At 35.1% G+C, this 12,632-nt stretch overlaps 1 protein-coding gene across 1 annotated transcript in view; it reads right to left on the bottom strand.

Annotated features, from left to right (window-relative positions):
- vps13a (vacuolar protein sorting 13 homolog A) overlaps window positions 1-12,632 on the bottom strand; it is a 47,078-nt gene that overhangs the window by 33,191 nt on the left and 1,255 nt on the right. Inside the window, exons 2-24 of the mRNA XM_016528927.1 lie at window positions 11,290-11,333; window positions 11,102-11,144; window positions 10,974-11,026; window positions 10,810-10,869; window positions 10,092-10,151; window positions 9,920-10,000; window positions 9,782-9,839; window positions 9,553-9,680; window positions 9,344-9,450; window positions 9,090-9,261; window positions 7,626-7,688; window positions 7,254-7,386; window positions 6,977-7,071; window positions 5,839-5,981; window positions 5,253-5,454; window positions 4,093-4,207; window positions 3,729-3,865; window positions 3,054-3,186; window positions 2,858-2,975; window positions 2,610-2,754; window positions 1,494-1,578; window positions 1,235-1,404; window positions 867-1,023 (exon numbers count right to left, since the gene is read on the bottom strand). Coding sequence (XP_016384413.1) covers window positions 867-1,023; window positions 1,235-1,404; window positions 1,494-1,578; window positions 2,610-2,754; window positions 2,858-2,975; window positions 3,054-3,186; window positions 3,729-3,865; window positions 4,093-4,207; window positions 5,253-5,454; window positions 5,839-5,981; window positions 6,977-7,071; window positions 7,254-7,386; window positions 7,626-7,688; window positions 9,090-9,261; window positions 9,344-9,450; window positions 9,553-9,680; window positions 9,782-9,839; window positions 9,920-10,000; window positions 10,092-10,151; window positions 10,810-10,869; window positions 10,974-11,026; window positions 11,102-11,144; window positions 11,290-11,333 — 2,502 coding nt within the window. The remainder of the gene's footprint in view (window positions 1-866; window positions 1,024-1,234; window positions 1,405-1,493; window positions 1,579-2,609; window positions 2,755-2,857; window positions 2,976-3,053; window positions 3,187-3,728; window positions 3,866-4,092; window positions 4,208-5,252; window positions 5,455-5,838; window positions 5,982-6,976; window positions 7,072-7,253; window positions 7,387-7,625; window positions 7,689-9,089; window positions 9,262-9,343; window positions 9,451-9,552; window positions 9,681-9,781; window positions 9,840-9,919; window positions 10,001-10,091; window positions 10,152-10,809; window positions 10,870-10,973; window positions 11,027-11,101; window positions 11,145-11,289; window positions 11,334-12,632) is intronic.

Below are 12,632 nucleotides of genomic sequence, written 5' to 3'. Positions count from 1 at the left end.
ATATGCATAAACTATACATATTAATCTTTATTCAAGCTATAAAAGTTCATCAGCGACTAGAACAGTCCAAGGATTTCTCTTTTTCTTTTGTTCTTTGATTTACATCAGTGACAGACTTCAGCAGGTTTCACTTTAAAATCAGCGCTGTCTCTTTAAAACCTGATGCATATGACGCGGATCTGACACATATCCGATTTTCTCCCAACTCTTTACAGTCATTTAAGACTTTATAACTCATTTAAGACTACGTTTACAAGGTAACTCGCCAAAACCACGCATTTTGACATAATTGTGTGTGTTTTCGTGCGTTGAAGCGCTACTGGTGCGCTGTATGCGTACAGCCGAACGTGCAGCCTTTCAAACTTTACTTCACTGCACCGTTTAGGCGGCATAACCCCAGGTATGCGTCACCGCATTCTCGGGTTATGAAGAATAAAGAAGGGAAGAGTTAATCTTCCGAAATGAAGCAGCAAAATCTTCTCAGGTAAAAGTTATTAGAACCGTGTCTAGGGACAAGCTGGCCATCACACTGCTCTGACCTTATCAGTCCGTTTGCATCCTATTATTTGATTCGCTCTTGTCGCTTATGACAGAACAGCTAATCACGATGATCTCGTCTTCGGAAAAGATTATTTTATTCGCTTATGTCAGAAACAGCGAATCTCTTTAAAAATCTCTTTGGCTGTTGTTTTCACTTCATTGCATTGTTATAATAGATATAGCTGAAGTTTACTCACATTTGGCGCTTGGCGAGTGTTAATTTTAGGCCCTGCATCCTAGTATTAATTTCTTACAAAAAAAACAGTGTAAACAGTAGACAGCAAGGCAGATCACTAGGGTTAAAAGCCAGAGTTCAATGCACTTACCCAAGTACTCTGAACACTCGAGGCAGATCTCACGCAGGAAGGTGTATGAAGACATGTCAAAGGTGCGAAGTTTGAGTTCTGTCCCTAATCCATCAATGAACAGATGCAGAACGCTCACTTCCTCTCTGCCGGACAAGCGGCACAGCTGAATGGAAAGCTAGAGGGGAACAAAGGAGGGAAAAGTGTCACTGGGTGAAAAAAATGACTGGATGAGCCTTGAAATGCTAAGATCATTTCAAATGAACCATACAGTATATACACATTTCTTACACACATCTGTTATCATCTCTATACGGAAAGAAAAGCATAGTTTAAATATAACTTGAGAGAATCAATGATCTTGTGTTAATGATCTTGCATTATCAGACCTTGCTGATCTCAAATCTCAAGAGGAACTCGGTCATGTTCTTCTTGGGGTCTTTGAGCACCATGGACAGACGCTTATCAGAGGCTGAACCCTGCAGAGAGCCAGTGGAAGCCTCAAAGAACGGCAGATCCTCGATCGGTGAACTAGGGGCATCAAAGAACAGCTCCTCATCTGAAAAAGACAAAAATGGCGTTTTATGATATTGGATTTATAGAGTAGATCTCTCTCGGTGAATCAGTTTGTATGAAGGTGTGTCTGACCTGAGCCGTATATGATGGATGCACGCAGGTCGTCTATGGCTGGTCTTCGAGGGGTGAGCTGAGGTGTGTTCCCTCGTTTGGAGGCCTAATGGGAAAAAAAAATATATCACACAGCTGCAAGAGAAAAACAACTCTCAACAACATTGGTGGATAAATGCAAGCAAAATGGAAATCTGTCCAAATATATCAGATCTAAACTGATTTGAATCAAAGGCTTGTGAATTTATTTGGGAAATCTTTATTGATACTCTATCAAATAAGGCAAATATCTGCTTTATCTACTATTAATAAATAAATAAAAAAACAACAGGGGCCAAACTATATACTTCTATTTATCCATAGTTTGTGTGTCTTTTTTTTTTTTAAATCACTAAAAGAAAGACTGAAATTTAAATTAGCCCTGGGATTTTAAGAATTGTGAGAATATTGAAATTGTTAAAATGAAGACCGGCAATAAATGGGGGAAATTATTATTTTTTTAATTAGCTTTAATATTTGAGATTATAGGCATCAGATGATAACTGCGACCCCATGTCGGACAGGATAGTTATTGTTAACTAAAATGATTAAACATAATTTCCATTATTTGAAATGAAGCTGAAATAAAAATAAAGTATAAATATTAGATAAAAAACGTCGAAATTAGATAAAATGAACTGAAGTACTAAAATGACTAAAACTAAAATGGAAATAAATTTAAAGCTAAACAGAAATATAAAAAAAATTTAAAAAAGAAAATGATAAAGAGATAAAAACATAATGAAATTACTAAAACAGAAAATATAAATAAAAAGCTAATTCAAAACAGTAATAAATAGTATAACATTACATTAATAATACTAAATTAACAATGACAGCAGATTAAGTTTTGCTTCCTGATTGCAACATTTTCAAAGTCCTGTTGTTTACTGTGTAAGGTATTATTTTATTTCAGCAATATAATTGAATTTATTATCCGTACCCATCATTTGCTGCATTAAATTGTATTATTTACAGATGAACAATTAAGAGCCACCAAAAGTCAGTTTGTCAAGTCACAACAACGATCATATCTATATTAACGATCATATCTATATTTGTCTGGGAAGACACACCTATAAGTATTCTTTTAATTACCTTGGGTGTAGCTTGTGGCGCTCTAGTCTGGGGCGCTGGGCGACTCTCAGGAAGTGGAATGCTGCTAAGCAATGCCAGGACGCCACGCACTTTATCATCAGAGATACGCAGAGACAGAAGAGGGAGCTCACCGTAAATCTTAAACCTGAATAAAAAGAAAACCATTAGGTACAAATATGTCAACGCATGCATAATGTGTGATGATGTGTTCAATCACGTGCACACCAGACGGGGCAATTTCTGCTTACTTGGGCATTCGTGAGTCCGTCACCACCATGGCTCTGCTGAAGACCACCTTCAGGTCCACAGGCTCCAGGATGTGGAAAGCAGACTGTCTGAGCGGACGAGCCCGCTTCCAGTCACCACCTGATAACACACGCAGCATACAGTATGTAAAGCCCTGTAAAGTCTATATTATGTCAATCACTGTGCGAGTCTGCGCACCTGCTTTGGTGTAGAGGAACTGCAAACTGCTGAGTTGGACATCGAAGCTGTCATAAGCTCGAGACATGATGTCCTCTAAAGTGCTGCTGCCCACAGACAGCTGAGGCAGGCCAACTCTGCTCTGACTGGACATCTACACACAACAAACACACTTTTATCCAATTAAATATTATCATCCCCTCATTAGTAATGGCCTTTTTAGAATATAAAGGCAGCTATATATTTCCATGTATAAAACATTTATATGGTGCAATAAATATATATGTATTTAATGTGATAGTATAAAGACATCAAAATAAAATAATTTATGAAATTTAAAAAATAAACTATATGTAGATATGCTATTTTTTTTATTATTAAAAGCCGCTGCAGTCAACAGAATAAAATAAATCACAAATAATTTCATGATTTTTGACAAAAATTATCAAACAAGTTAACTCTGATTATGCACCAAGAGCTTGTAACACTCCAAAGAGAAAGGAAAAAATGAAATTGCATCATATGACCCCTTTAATGTTGGTTTAAAAAGAAGTATGACTCATTGGGGAAACAAGGAATTCACATTTCTTTCGATCATTCTGTTTGTTGTTTTGCCTGATATAAATTATATGAAGCACTTCATGATGAAAAATGATAAAGAACCATGTGCACTGACAGTGAGATGTTTTTTTTTACCTGGAAATGACCCAAATCCAGAATGGCAAGGTTGTGTTTGGGGTCATAAAAGCCATTTTCTGGTACAATGACATATGAAGCCATGAGGTTTATCTTCAGATCCAGAACCTTCTGAGTCTCAATGATGTACATGAGTCCTGTGAATAATGAATAATACTGTTTTAGTACGAGCTACTATTCTATAACCACAAAATTCCCATTTAAAAACATTTTAAAAAGTAATTTTTTTAAAACTTTTATTATAAAATGTGTAGGAAATCTGCAGTTATGTTTTTTTTTTTCAAGTCTGATCCACGTTGCACCGCCGACTTTGGAAAGGAAAGCATCTAGCAAACAAATACATGACTTGTGAATCCGCACACACCTGTGGAGGTCTTGTCTCTGAACTGCTCCAGCTTCATGAGGGTGGCGTTGGTCAGTTCATCCAGCTGCAGGTCCTTTGGAGGCATGAAGAAAGCTGACATACTGTTCACTGTCATCTACAAAAAGAACAAACCACACTTAACATACTGTACACTCTACATTATCCATTCATAGCATACAGCAGGGTTTCCCAGATGGGGGTTCCTGAGTAATTAATCATATCATACAAATGTAAAATGAAACATAAGAGGTCTGAACAATTAATCTAAATAAAACTGAAATCAAGACATGGCTTAGCGTGATTATCAAACCGCAAAAGGCACTGCGTGTGTTCATTTACACGCGAGCAGCTGCTATAAATTTGAGCATTTGTGAACACCGCATGGGCCAGGACCATTTTCGGTTCACATCTGCATAACATTTCTCAGAACAGGTTGTTTTTTTTTAGCATTTTACCAGATTTGTAACAAGAAACGTTTCTAAACCCATAATCGACTACCTTTAAAGAGACTTGGAAAAACTTTCCTGCATTTTCCCCCCAAAATAAAAGCTTGAGAATTAAACACTTGAAAGTGAATAAATTAACATAAATATTAGTAATATAACTTGTAGAATGAAATAAAAATTATTAGAATATCAAATATTATTTTCCTTATACAGTACAATTGTATTATTACAGTTGCAATGCGTATATTTCTGTCTTTTTTGCCTATTTTTCTAGAATTAAGGTAATAATAATAATACATTTCTACTTTTACTATATTTCTAAAATTCTACTGGCATCAGATTGTGGCCGCTTATATATTTCTGCTGCTGAATTATCTAGGCAAAAAACACAGACCTTTTCAAATAAGATTAAGTGTTTATCAAAAAGCAGTTAAAATTGCTATGGCCATATTTGACAAAATATTCACAATATAATTTTTTGACCAAATAGTGCAGCCCTTTACCTTAAAAAAAAAATACTTTAGAGAATTTTTTTTTTTTTACATGCATTTCATGTACCCATTGACCAACATCAGATTGCATAACATGCAAATGTGTTGTTAAATTATTGAAATATTAACTTAATCTCAAGAAAATATTATATGACAAAGGGGTTTAAAAGTTTTTTTTAATTTTTTTTCCCCCAGTCATAGAGAGATGCTCCCTCACACTCACAGAGTCATAGATGATCTCCAGCGCCTGGGACTCGATGCGGAGTCTCTGGTCTGCACTCGCGTCCAGTGGGTTCGTCTCAAACATGAGGTCCAGTAAAGCCGTATCTTTCATCCCGACCACATGACGTGGAGACAGCAGGATGGGGGCCGACTTGCCTCGTGGGAGACCCGACACTTCAAACGATGACAGCTGAGCAGAGATCCTGACAAGCAAAACATTATGTCATACAACAGCATGCTCTGGCTTACAGGAATTCTGCTGAACAAAAATGATTGTTACACTAATGTCAAGACGTGGCAAGACATTCTGGAGGGTTAAAAAGCCAAATGAGCATCTTGTATGTCTTCTGCACATCATGTGAAAGTTACGTCAAGATTTACTCCAGTGCAACATCTTGCCCCACAGACTTTCATTATAAGTGCATTATTGTAAATGTGTTTTGTGCTTGTTTCACAATTGAGGAACAAGTTAAAAGTATTTGTCAACAGCAAGTGTGACACTAAGTTGTATTGAACACAGAAAATTCCTTCAAATTAAATGAATAAAAGTGGGTGAGATGAGTGGACTTGAGAAGAGAACACAGTACTTCATTGCTTGGGCCGCAGGTCTTTGAGTCAGCATGGCTTTCAGATCAATGACGGACAGTTGGATTATCTCCGGCTTCTCTCGGCTCTCTTTGATTGACAGAGACAGGCGATTAAGCTGGAAATGTATCTTCATATTTTCAAACTGCAAACAAAAATATTAGTCAGGGGCGTGATGCTTTACATGAACTTAAGATGTGTAATTTCAATGGACTGGAACATCCTGCTTAATACAAGAAGGCTAAAATTATTTATACTGTTCATAAGTTTGGGATCAGTAAGGGGATCAATAATTGATTATAAAGTGACAGTAACAACATTTATAATGACACAAATGATTTATATTTGAAATAAATGCTGCTGTTCTTAACTTTCTATTCATCAAGAATCATAGAAAAAAAATCACTTTGTGAAATATGAAGCATTACAACTGTGTTCAACATTGATAATAGTAAAAAATGCCTCTTGAGCAGTAAATCAGCATATTAGAATGATTTCTGAAGGATCATGTGACACTGAAGACTGGAGTAATGATGCTGAAAATTCAGCTTTGCATCACAAGAATAAACTACATTTTAATATATACTGGTAACACTTCACAATAAGATCCATTAGTTAACATTAATTAATACATTAACTAACAATGAGCAATACATTTGTTACTGTATTAATCTCTGTTAATGTTAATTACTAAAAGTACAACTGTTCATTGTTAGTTCATGTTAGCTCAGGTACATTAATTAACAGATACAACTTAAAATTTGAATAAAATGTTAGTAAATGTTAAAACTGAGATTAATAAATGATTTACAAGTATTTTTCATTGTTAGTTCATGTTAACTAATGTTAACAAATGGAGCCTTATTGTAAAGTGTTACCAATATATTCATATAAAAAAGTAGTTATTTTAATAATAATAATAATTCATAATATTACCAGCAGACGTCTTTCAAAAAACATTTTAAAAACTGTAAATTTTCCAAACTTCTGAACAGTAGTGTAGATATATACACATGTATACACTTTGATGCAAGTCAAGTTGGGGAATATATCTTGCATAAACACTTATAAAAATCTATAAAAGAAACTATTAACTTCTAAAAACTGGATTTATATATGTGATGATTGTTTGTCACTAACATTTTTTGGCAGGTTAGGATTGACGGCTGTCTCGCTGTATCCAATGGCAGCGTATAGTTTGGCTTTCTCCGCTGGAGTCATTAGCTCATCAAAACCTGAGAGATATGAACAGAAGCTCAGCAAATCTATCCGAAACAGATGATGTGGAATTCTGTGGAATATTTAAATATTACAATGAGCTGAAATTACTATCAGAAAATATCCACATATATCTTTCTGCAGAATTCTAGAGCTCAGACTCTCTGAAGGAATAAAGAGATACAGAGCGCAGACAAACCTCCCGTTTTGACATCTTTGGTTTGTGTGCCACTTTCTCCAGACCAGCTCCACATCCAGCCGAACCAGCCCTGTGACTGTTCTTCCTCCACTTTCACCCCAGGACGGTATATCCTGAGCCCCGCCTTTGAGGCCTACAACACCAGCGACAGAATACACAAGAGTCAAAATGGTGTTATTCAGTCAGAAACCAGAGATTCAAACCAAGACCTTTATGTTGCTAGCTTCATACTCCACCAGCTGAGCTACAGGAACACATTTCTTGTGATTATGAGCCATAGGCCACATTGTATTGAGGGTTCAAATGATTTATAAAATGTTGCACAAGCCAAATGTGACTGTGTGAGAGAGTATGAATGTGATGGTACATCACCTCCATCTCAGCCTGCTGTCTCGCCATAGTGATGTTGAATATATCCAGGGTTCTTTCAGTCTCCTAAAGAGTGAACAAAAATAAAAAGGTTATGTACAAAACAAAACTGTCACGGAAACGACAAGAGTCTTATTTGGTTCTTCCTAAATTATAACATTCATAAAATGGGTTAAAAAAAGGTGTTAGAAATGGATCTGTTGTGATCAAAACGCCCCTCCTTATTTGTAATTGATACCAGATTTATGAAAAGTTTCTTTTTTTTTTTTTTTTGGAGTAATGCAGATTAAATCATGAAGGTTAACTAAGCATGTTGCATTTTTTCATTATGCAAAGTAAAACATCATGCATCATTCAGCAGAGGCTCAGTCTCTTTCAGAACAGCAGTGTTATGCTCACCCTGAAGGTGTATTTTTTATGTATTGCACACTCTCATGTCATCCCAAACCCACATGCTGTTATTTTTTTAATACAAAAGGAAAATTATTTGAATAGTCTTTATGCAACTCTTGCCAGTTCACAAAGACACAGTTCACAGTGACCACAGCTGACAAACTCCAAAACAAAACCGACAAACAAAACAAAACAAAAAACAGCCATATTTGCCAGTTCACAGAGACTCAAACTCCAAAAAAAAAAAACACACACACACACACACACACACACACACAAAAACAAAGATATATTTCTCAATTCATTGTACCAAACTCCAAATAAAACAAAGCCATATTTGCCAGTTCACAAAGACTCAAACTCCAAAACAAACAAAACAAAAAACTAAAACTAAACAAAAAAAAGCCATGTTTGCCAGTTCACAAAGACTCAAACTCCAAAAAACAAAAAAAAACAAAGACGAAACAAAAAAAAAAGCCATGTTTGCCAGTTCACAAAGACTCAAACTCCAAAACAAACAAAACAAAAAACAAAAATAAAACTAAAAAAAAAAAAAGCCATGTTTGCCAGTTCACAAAGACTCAAACTCCAAAACAAACAAAACAAAAAACAAAAATAAAACTAAAAAAAAAAAAAGCCATGTTTGCCAGTTCACAAAGACTCAAACTCCAAAACAAACAAAACAAAAAACAAAAATAAAACTAAAAAAAAAAAAAGCCATGTTTGCCAGTTCACAAAGACTCAAACTCCAAAACAAACAAAACAAAAAACAAAAATAAAACTAAACAAACAAAAAAAAGCCATGTTTGCCAGTTCACAAAGACTCAAACTCCAAAACAAAAAAAACAAACAAACTCCAAGACAAAACACAGCCATTTTTGCCAGTTCACAAAGAGAGTTCATAGTGACCACGGCTGTTAAACTCCAAAACAAAACCAAAAACAGCCATATGTATCCCCAACAGAAAAAATAACAGCATATGGGTTTGGAACGACATGAGAGTGAGTACATCACAGCAGAATTTCCTTATTGTGTGAACTGTGCCTTTACTGAGCATGCGCAGTGCTCACCCACCTCAAGCTCCTTCAGCAGACTCTCTGCAGGCTTCTTACTGGTGATTTTGTTCTTATAGATCTCTCGGTACTTTTTCACATGTTGCCGATGGTGACGGATGCGTTGCCATGACCACATGTAAAGGCGGGGCTTTACATTGACCTCCAAAACGCCTGTGATCACATATCGCCACCTATGATAACCACAAAAAAATTAAGTACAGAGCCTCATGAAATTAAATAATAGTCAAGACCACAATCTCGAAATGCACTTACCACTGACGCGCATTAGTGTGAACTGCCACATCTGGACGATATTTCCTGTATGGAAGGTTCCGGGTCATCATATCCACCGATCCCAACAGCTCCAGAATGCTCACGTACTAGAAAACAACAAAAAGTTACATTCAAGCCATAATTACATTCAAAATATGTCAATGAATTGTTCACTGAATAGCACAAAATTAAATGGATGTCTTCCACACCTGTGGACGGCTAAGTTCAACAGCCACCTCAGGGAGGTTGACCACTAGATCCACTTTTGGTGAGGAGAAGTCCACATCGGAGCGAGGATTCATGCGCAGCTTGGCGCTTGCAGATATTGGACGAAAGACTAAAGCAAAAACACACAAAAACAAAGTTGGTTTGCATTTCATAGAGAAAACACTGTTGAATACACATGAAATTTGTGAATGAAATAAAGCTGGAACTCACTGAAATGATAATCTTTAGGGATAGCGCTCTGGATGGCTACACTGTGCTTCAGGTGTCGCTATAAAAAATTTACAAACAATGAAAATGTGCAATTTCTTTTCCTTGGACTAAAAGTTTAATAAAATCTGAAGACCCTACCAGAGCCTCATCAGGGTTGTGGTTGGAGTAGAGCTCTGAATTCACATTCCAGTACGCAAACAGATTGTCCAGACGTACAAGCTAAATGACGCAACAAGCGGTATTAACTAGTGAATAATAGTGGTTCGTTTTGCTACACATAATGGTGAAAGTGAAAAAGACATGTTTTGACCTTGAAAAACAGCTTGGCTTTCTCATCCAGAAGACATGGTGTCCAATTCTGATCAGCGGTCTGGAAAATTAAATACAAATGTTATGAAAAAAATTATTGAATCCACTGTAAAAAAAAAAAAGTTGCATTGCTTAGCCATGCCTAATGGTATCAGGACCATTTAACTGTGATCAAATCACTGTAATGAAATCACTGTACAGCCTCTCATGGCTTATTGTTAATTATAGAGTCTATCAGGGCAAATCACACAAAAACACAGCTAGGTCATATTTCACCCCAAAATCAAAGGAAAACAAAAACAAAAACAATATTTTGTATTCATAAAAAAATATATTAAATATAAATACATTTTATGATTAGAATAATATAAAATCATATGTTTACATGTCAAAAGAAAACTTATTTAAAAAAATATATTTTCCTAAAGAAAAATACACTTATAAAATTGTTAATTTATAACACATTTTAAATTAATAATATATTATATACATATATTTTCTTGATTCTTTTTTATTGTTTAATATAAATTTTATATTATTTATAAAAAAACATATAATATATAAATCAATACATATTTAAAAAAGATGATTTTTTTTTTAATGCAAAATATACATTTTCACTTGATTTTGGTGTGAAAAATGCCCAAGACATTCTTATGAGATTCAACCAACAAAGGCATAATTTAATAATTTAATTTTGCATGATATTACTGGCATACCTGGAGGCTGAGGTTCTGCAGGGACACTCCGAAGGAGAGCGGAGCATCGGGATTGGTGACCTGAATACATGTGTAACATGGAAAATTAACATATATTACAGGTTTTAGTATATAAAAGCTCTAAGCTCAAGAACCACAGAGAATGTAAATGTCAAAGTACTCACAGCATCCTCATAGCGGACGTGTATGTTGGAGATCTCAGTGCAGACTGGTTTTACAAAGCAACACGAAAATAGTCAAAATTTAAGTCAACAGCCATGATATAGCATACAGCAAGCAGTTCAACACTTACCTATGTGTCCCGCTCTGACTTTGAAAGGAATGTCCAGTTGACTCTGTTTCAAAAATAAGACTCACATTAGAGCGCAAGTCAAGGAAGCACACCTTCACAGAGCATTAGAATAATGAATGCTTAGTTAATGGATTTCCTGTACAACCAAAAGACAGTACATGTCTAACACGAAACATAAAGCAACATACCAAGGCATTTTCTTTTATCTCAAGGTTTCTTAATATGGCATCACCTGCAAAAGAAACGTTGACACATTACATAGTGCTGAATATTACCAGCCTTAGTCTAAAATAATTCATATCTCACTGAGCAAATATTTACAGTTGTATTAAAAGCTACTTATCAGGGAGTCAATAAGACACATGGCATATCATTAAACTCTACAGGGTGGGGGAGTTTGAACATCCTGTATTCCTTTGTCCTTGTGTTGTTGACGAATTTAGCATTCACTACAATGAATGAATGAAGTGAGACTATAGCAGTAATTCTCATCAGCCAGGCCTCTCCTTTATCTTGCTTGTTTTCAAACTTTTTGTTTGGAACTGGAAGTGTGTTATATAGTCAAATAAAGCACATACATTAAATACAATAATTCTTGATGGGGAAAAAAAAAAATCTTGATTTAGCATTTTAAGTGAGTTTAATTAAATTCTAATATTATTAATGAATTATAATAGAAGTCATTTTGTGGCCAACTTGGAAATTTGCTGAGGCCCCCAGCGGTCCCCGGGCCCCTGGTTGAGAACCAGTAAACTACAGAATGGTTTCAGAATGGTTTTCAGATCCATTTATTGATTTTGATCACAGTCAGAAAATTTCACAATGTTGTTGAAATATTACACCATCAAAAATGATTCTGCATATCATGTTTAAAATACAAGAGATGTTTCTACAGGAGGTGTTTTTCCTAATCAGAGCGATTTAAAATGAGGATTTTTAACAAATCGTGTAACTTAGTTTTCATAAATATCTGACGGTATTAACAAAAAGTAGTGATGCAGCAGTGAAAACTTCATAAAGGAGGAATATTTTAGTTTAACCTCTTCATTTTGGGAGAATATAGTAGAAATGTTTGGTAACACTTTACAATAAGGTTTCATTTGTTAACATCAGGTAACTACAAATAATACTTGTAAAATATGTATTCATTTTAGTTAATGTTAGTTTTTAGTATTTACTAATAAATGACAAAAGTTGTACCTGTTAATATTATTTAAGATACACGTTTCATGATGTTTTTAAAATAAAGAGAAATTGACTGAAATGGTATTGCATTACAAAATACTGTTGCCATAATCTCTAATCAGGGTCAAAATGAATATATACTCTTGTTTTAAAAACTAAAGACAACTGTTTTGTCTCATGTCAAGAGCCAGTGAAATGCATTTAAACAGAAGTTGCCTTCAGAGTCTCAGAGCGAAAGTGAATCACTCTTCAATCTTACACAGCAAGCAGTTCATCCGAAAGTGAAAATTGTCTCATGATGAATTACTTTTATTGTAGTTTCTGGTAAAAAAAAAAAAAAAAAAAA

Source organism: Sinocyclocheilus rhinocerous, unplaced genomic scaffold (genome assembly GCF_001515625.1).
Source record: "Sinocyclocheilus rhinocerous isolate Xijiao unplaced genomic scaffold, SAMN03320098_v1.1 scaffold451, whole genome shotgun sequence".
NCBI classification, from domain to species: Eukaryota; Metazoa; Chordata; class Actinopteri; order Cypriniformes; family Cyprinidae; genus Sinocyclocheilus; species Sinocyclocheilus rhinocerous.
This window is presented reverse-complemented; position numbering and strand designations above follow the sequence as displayed.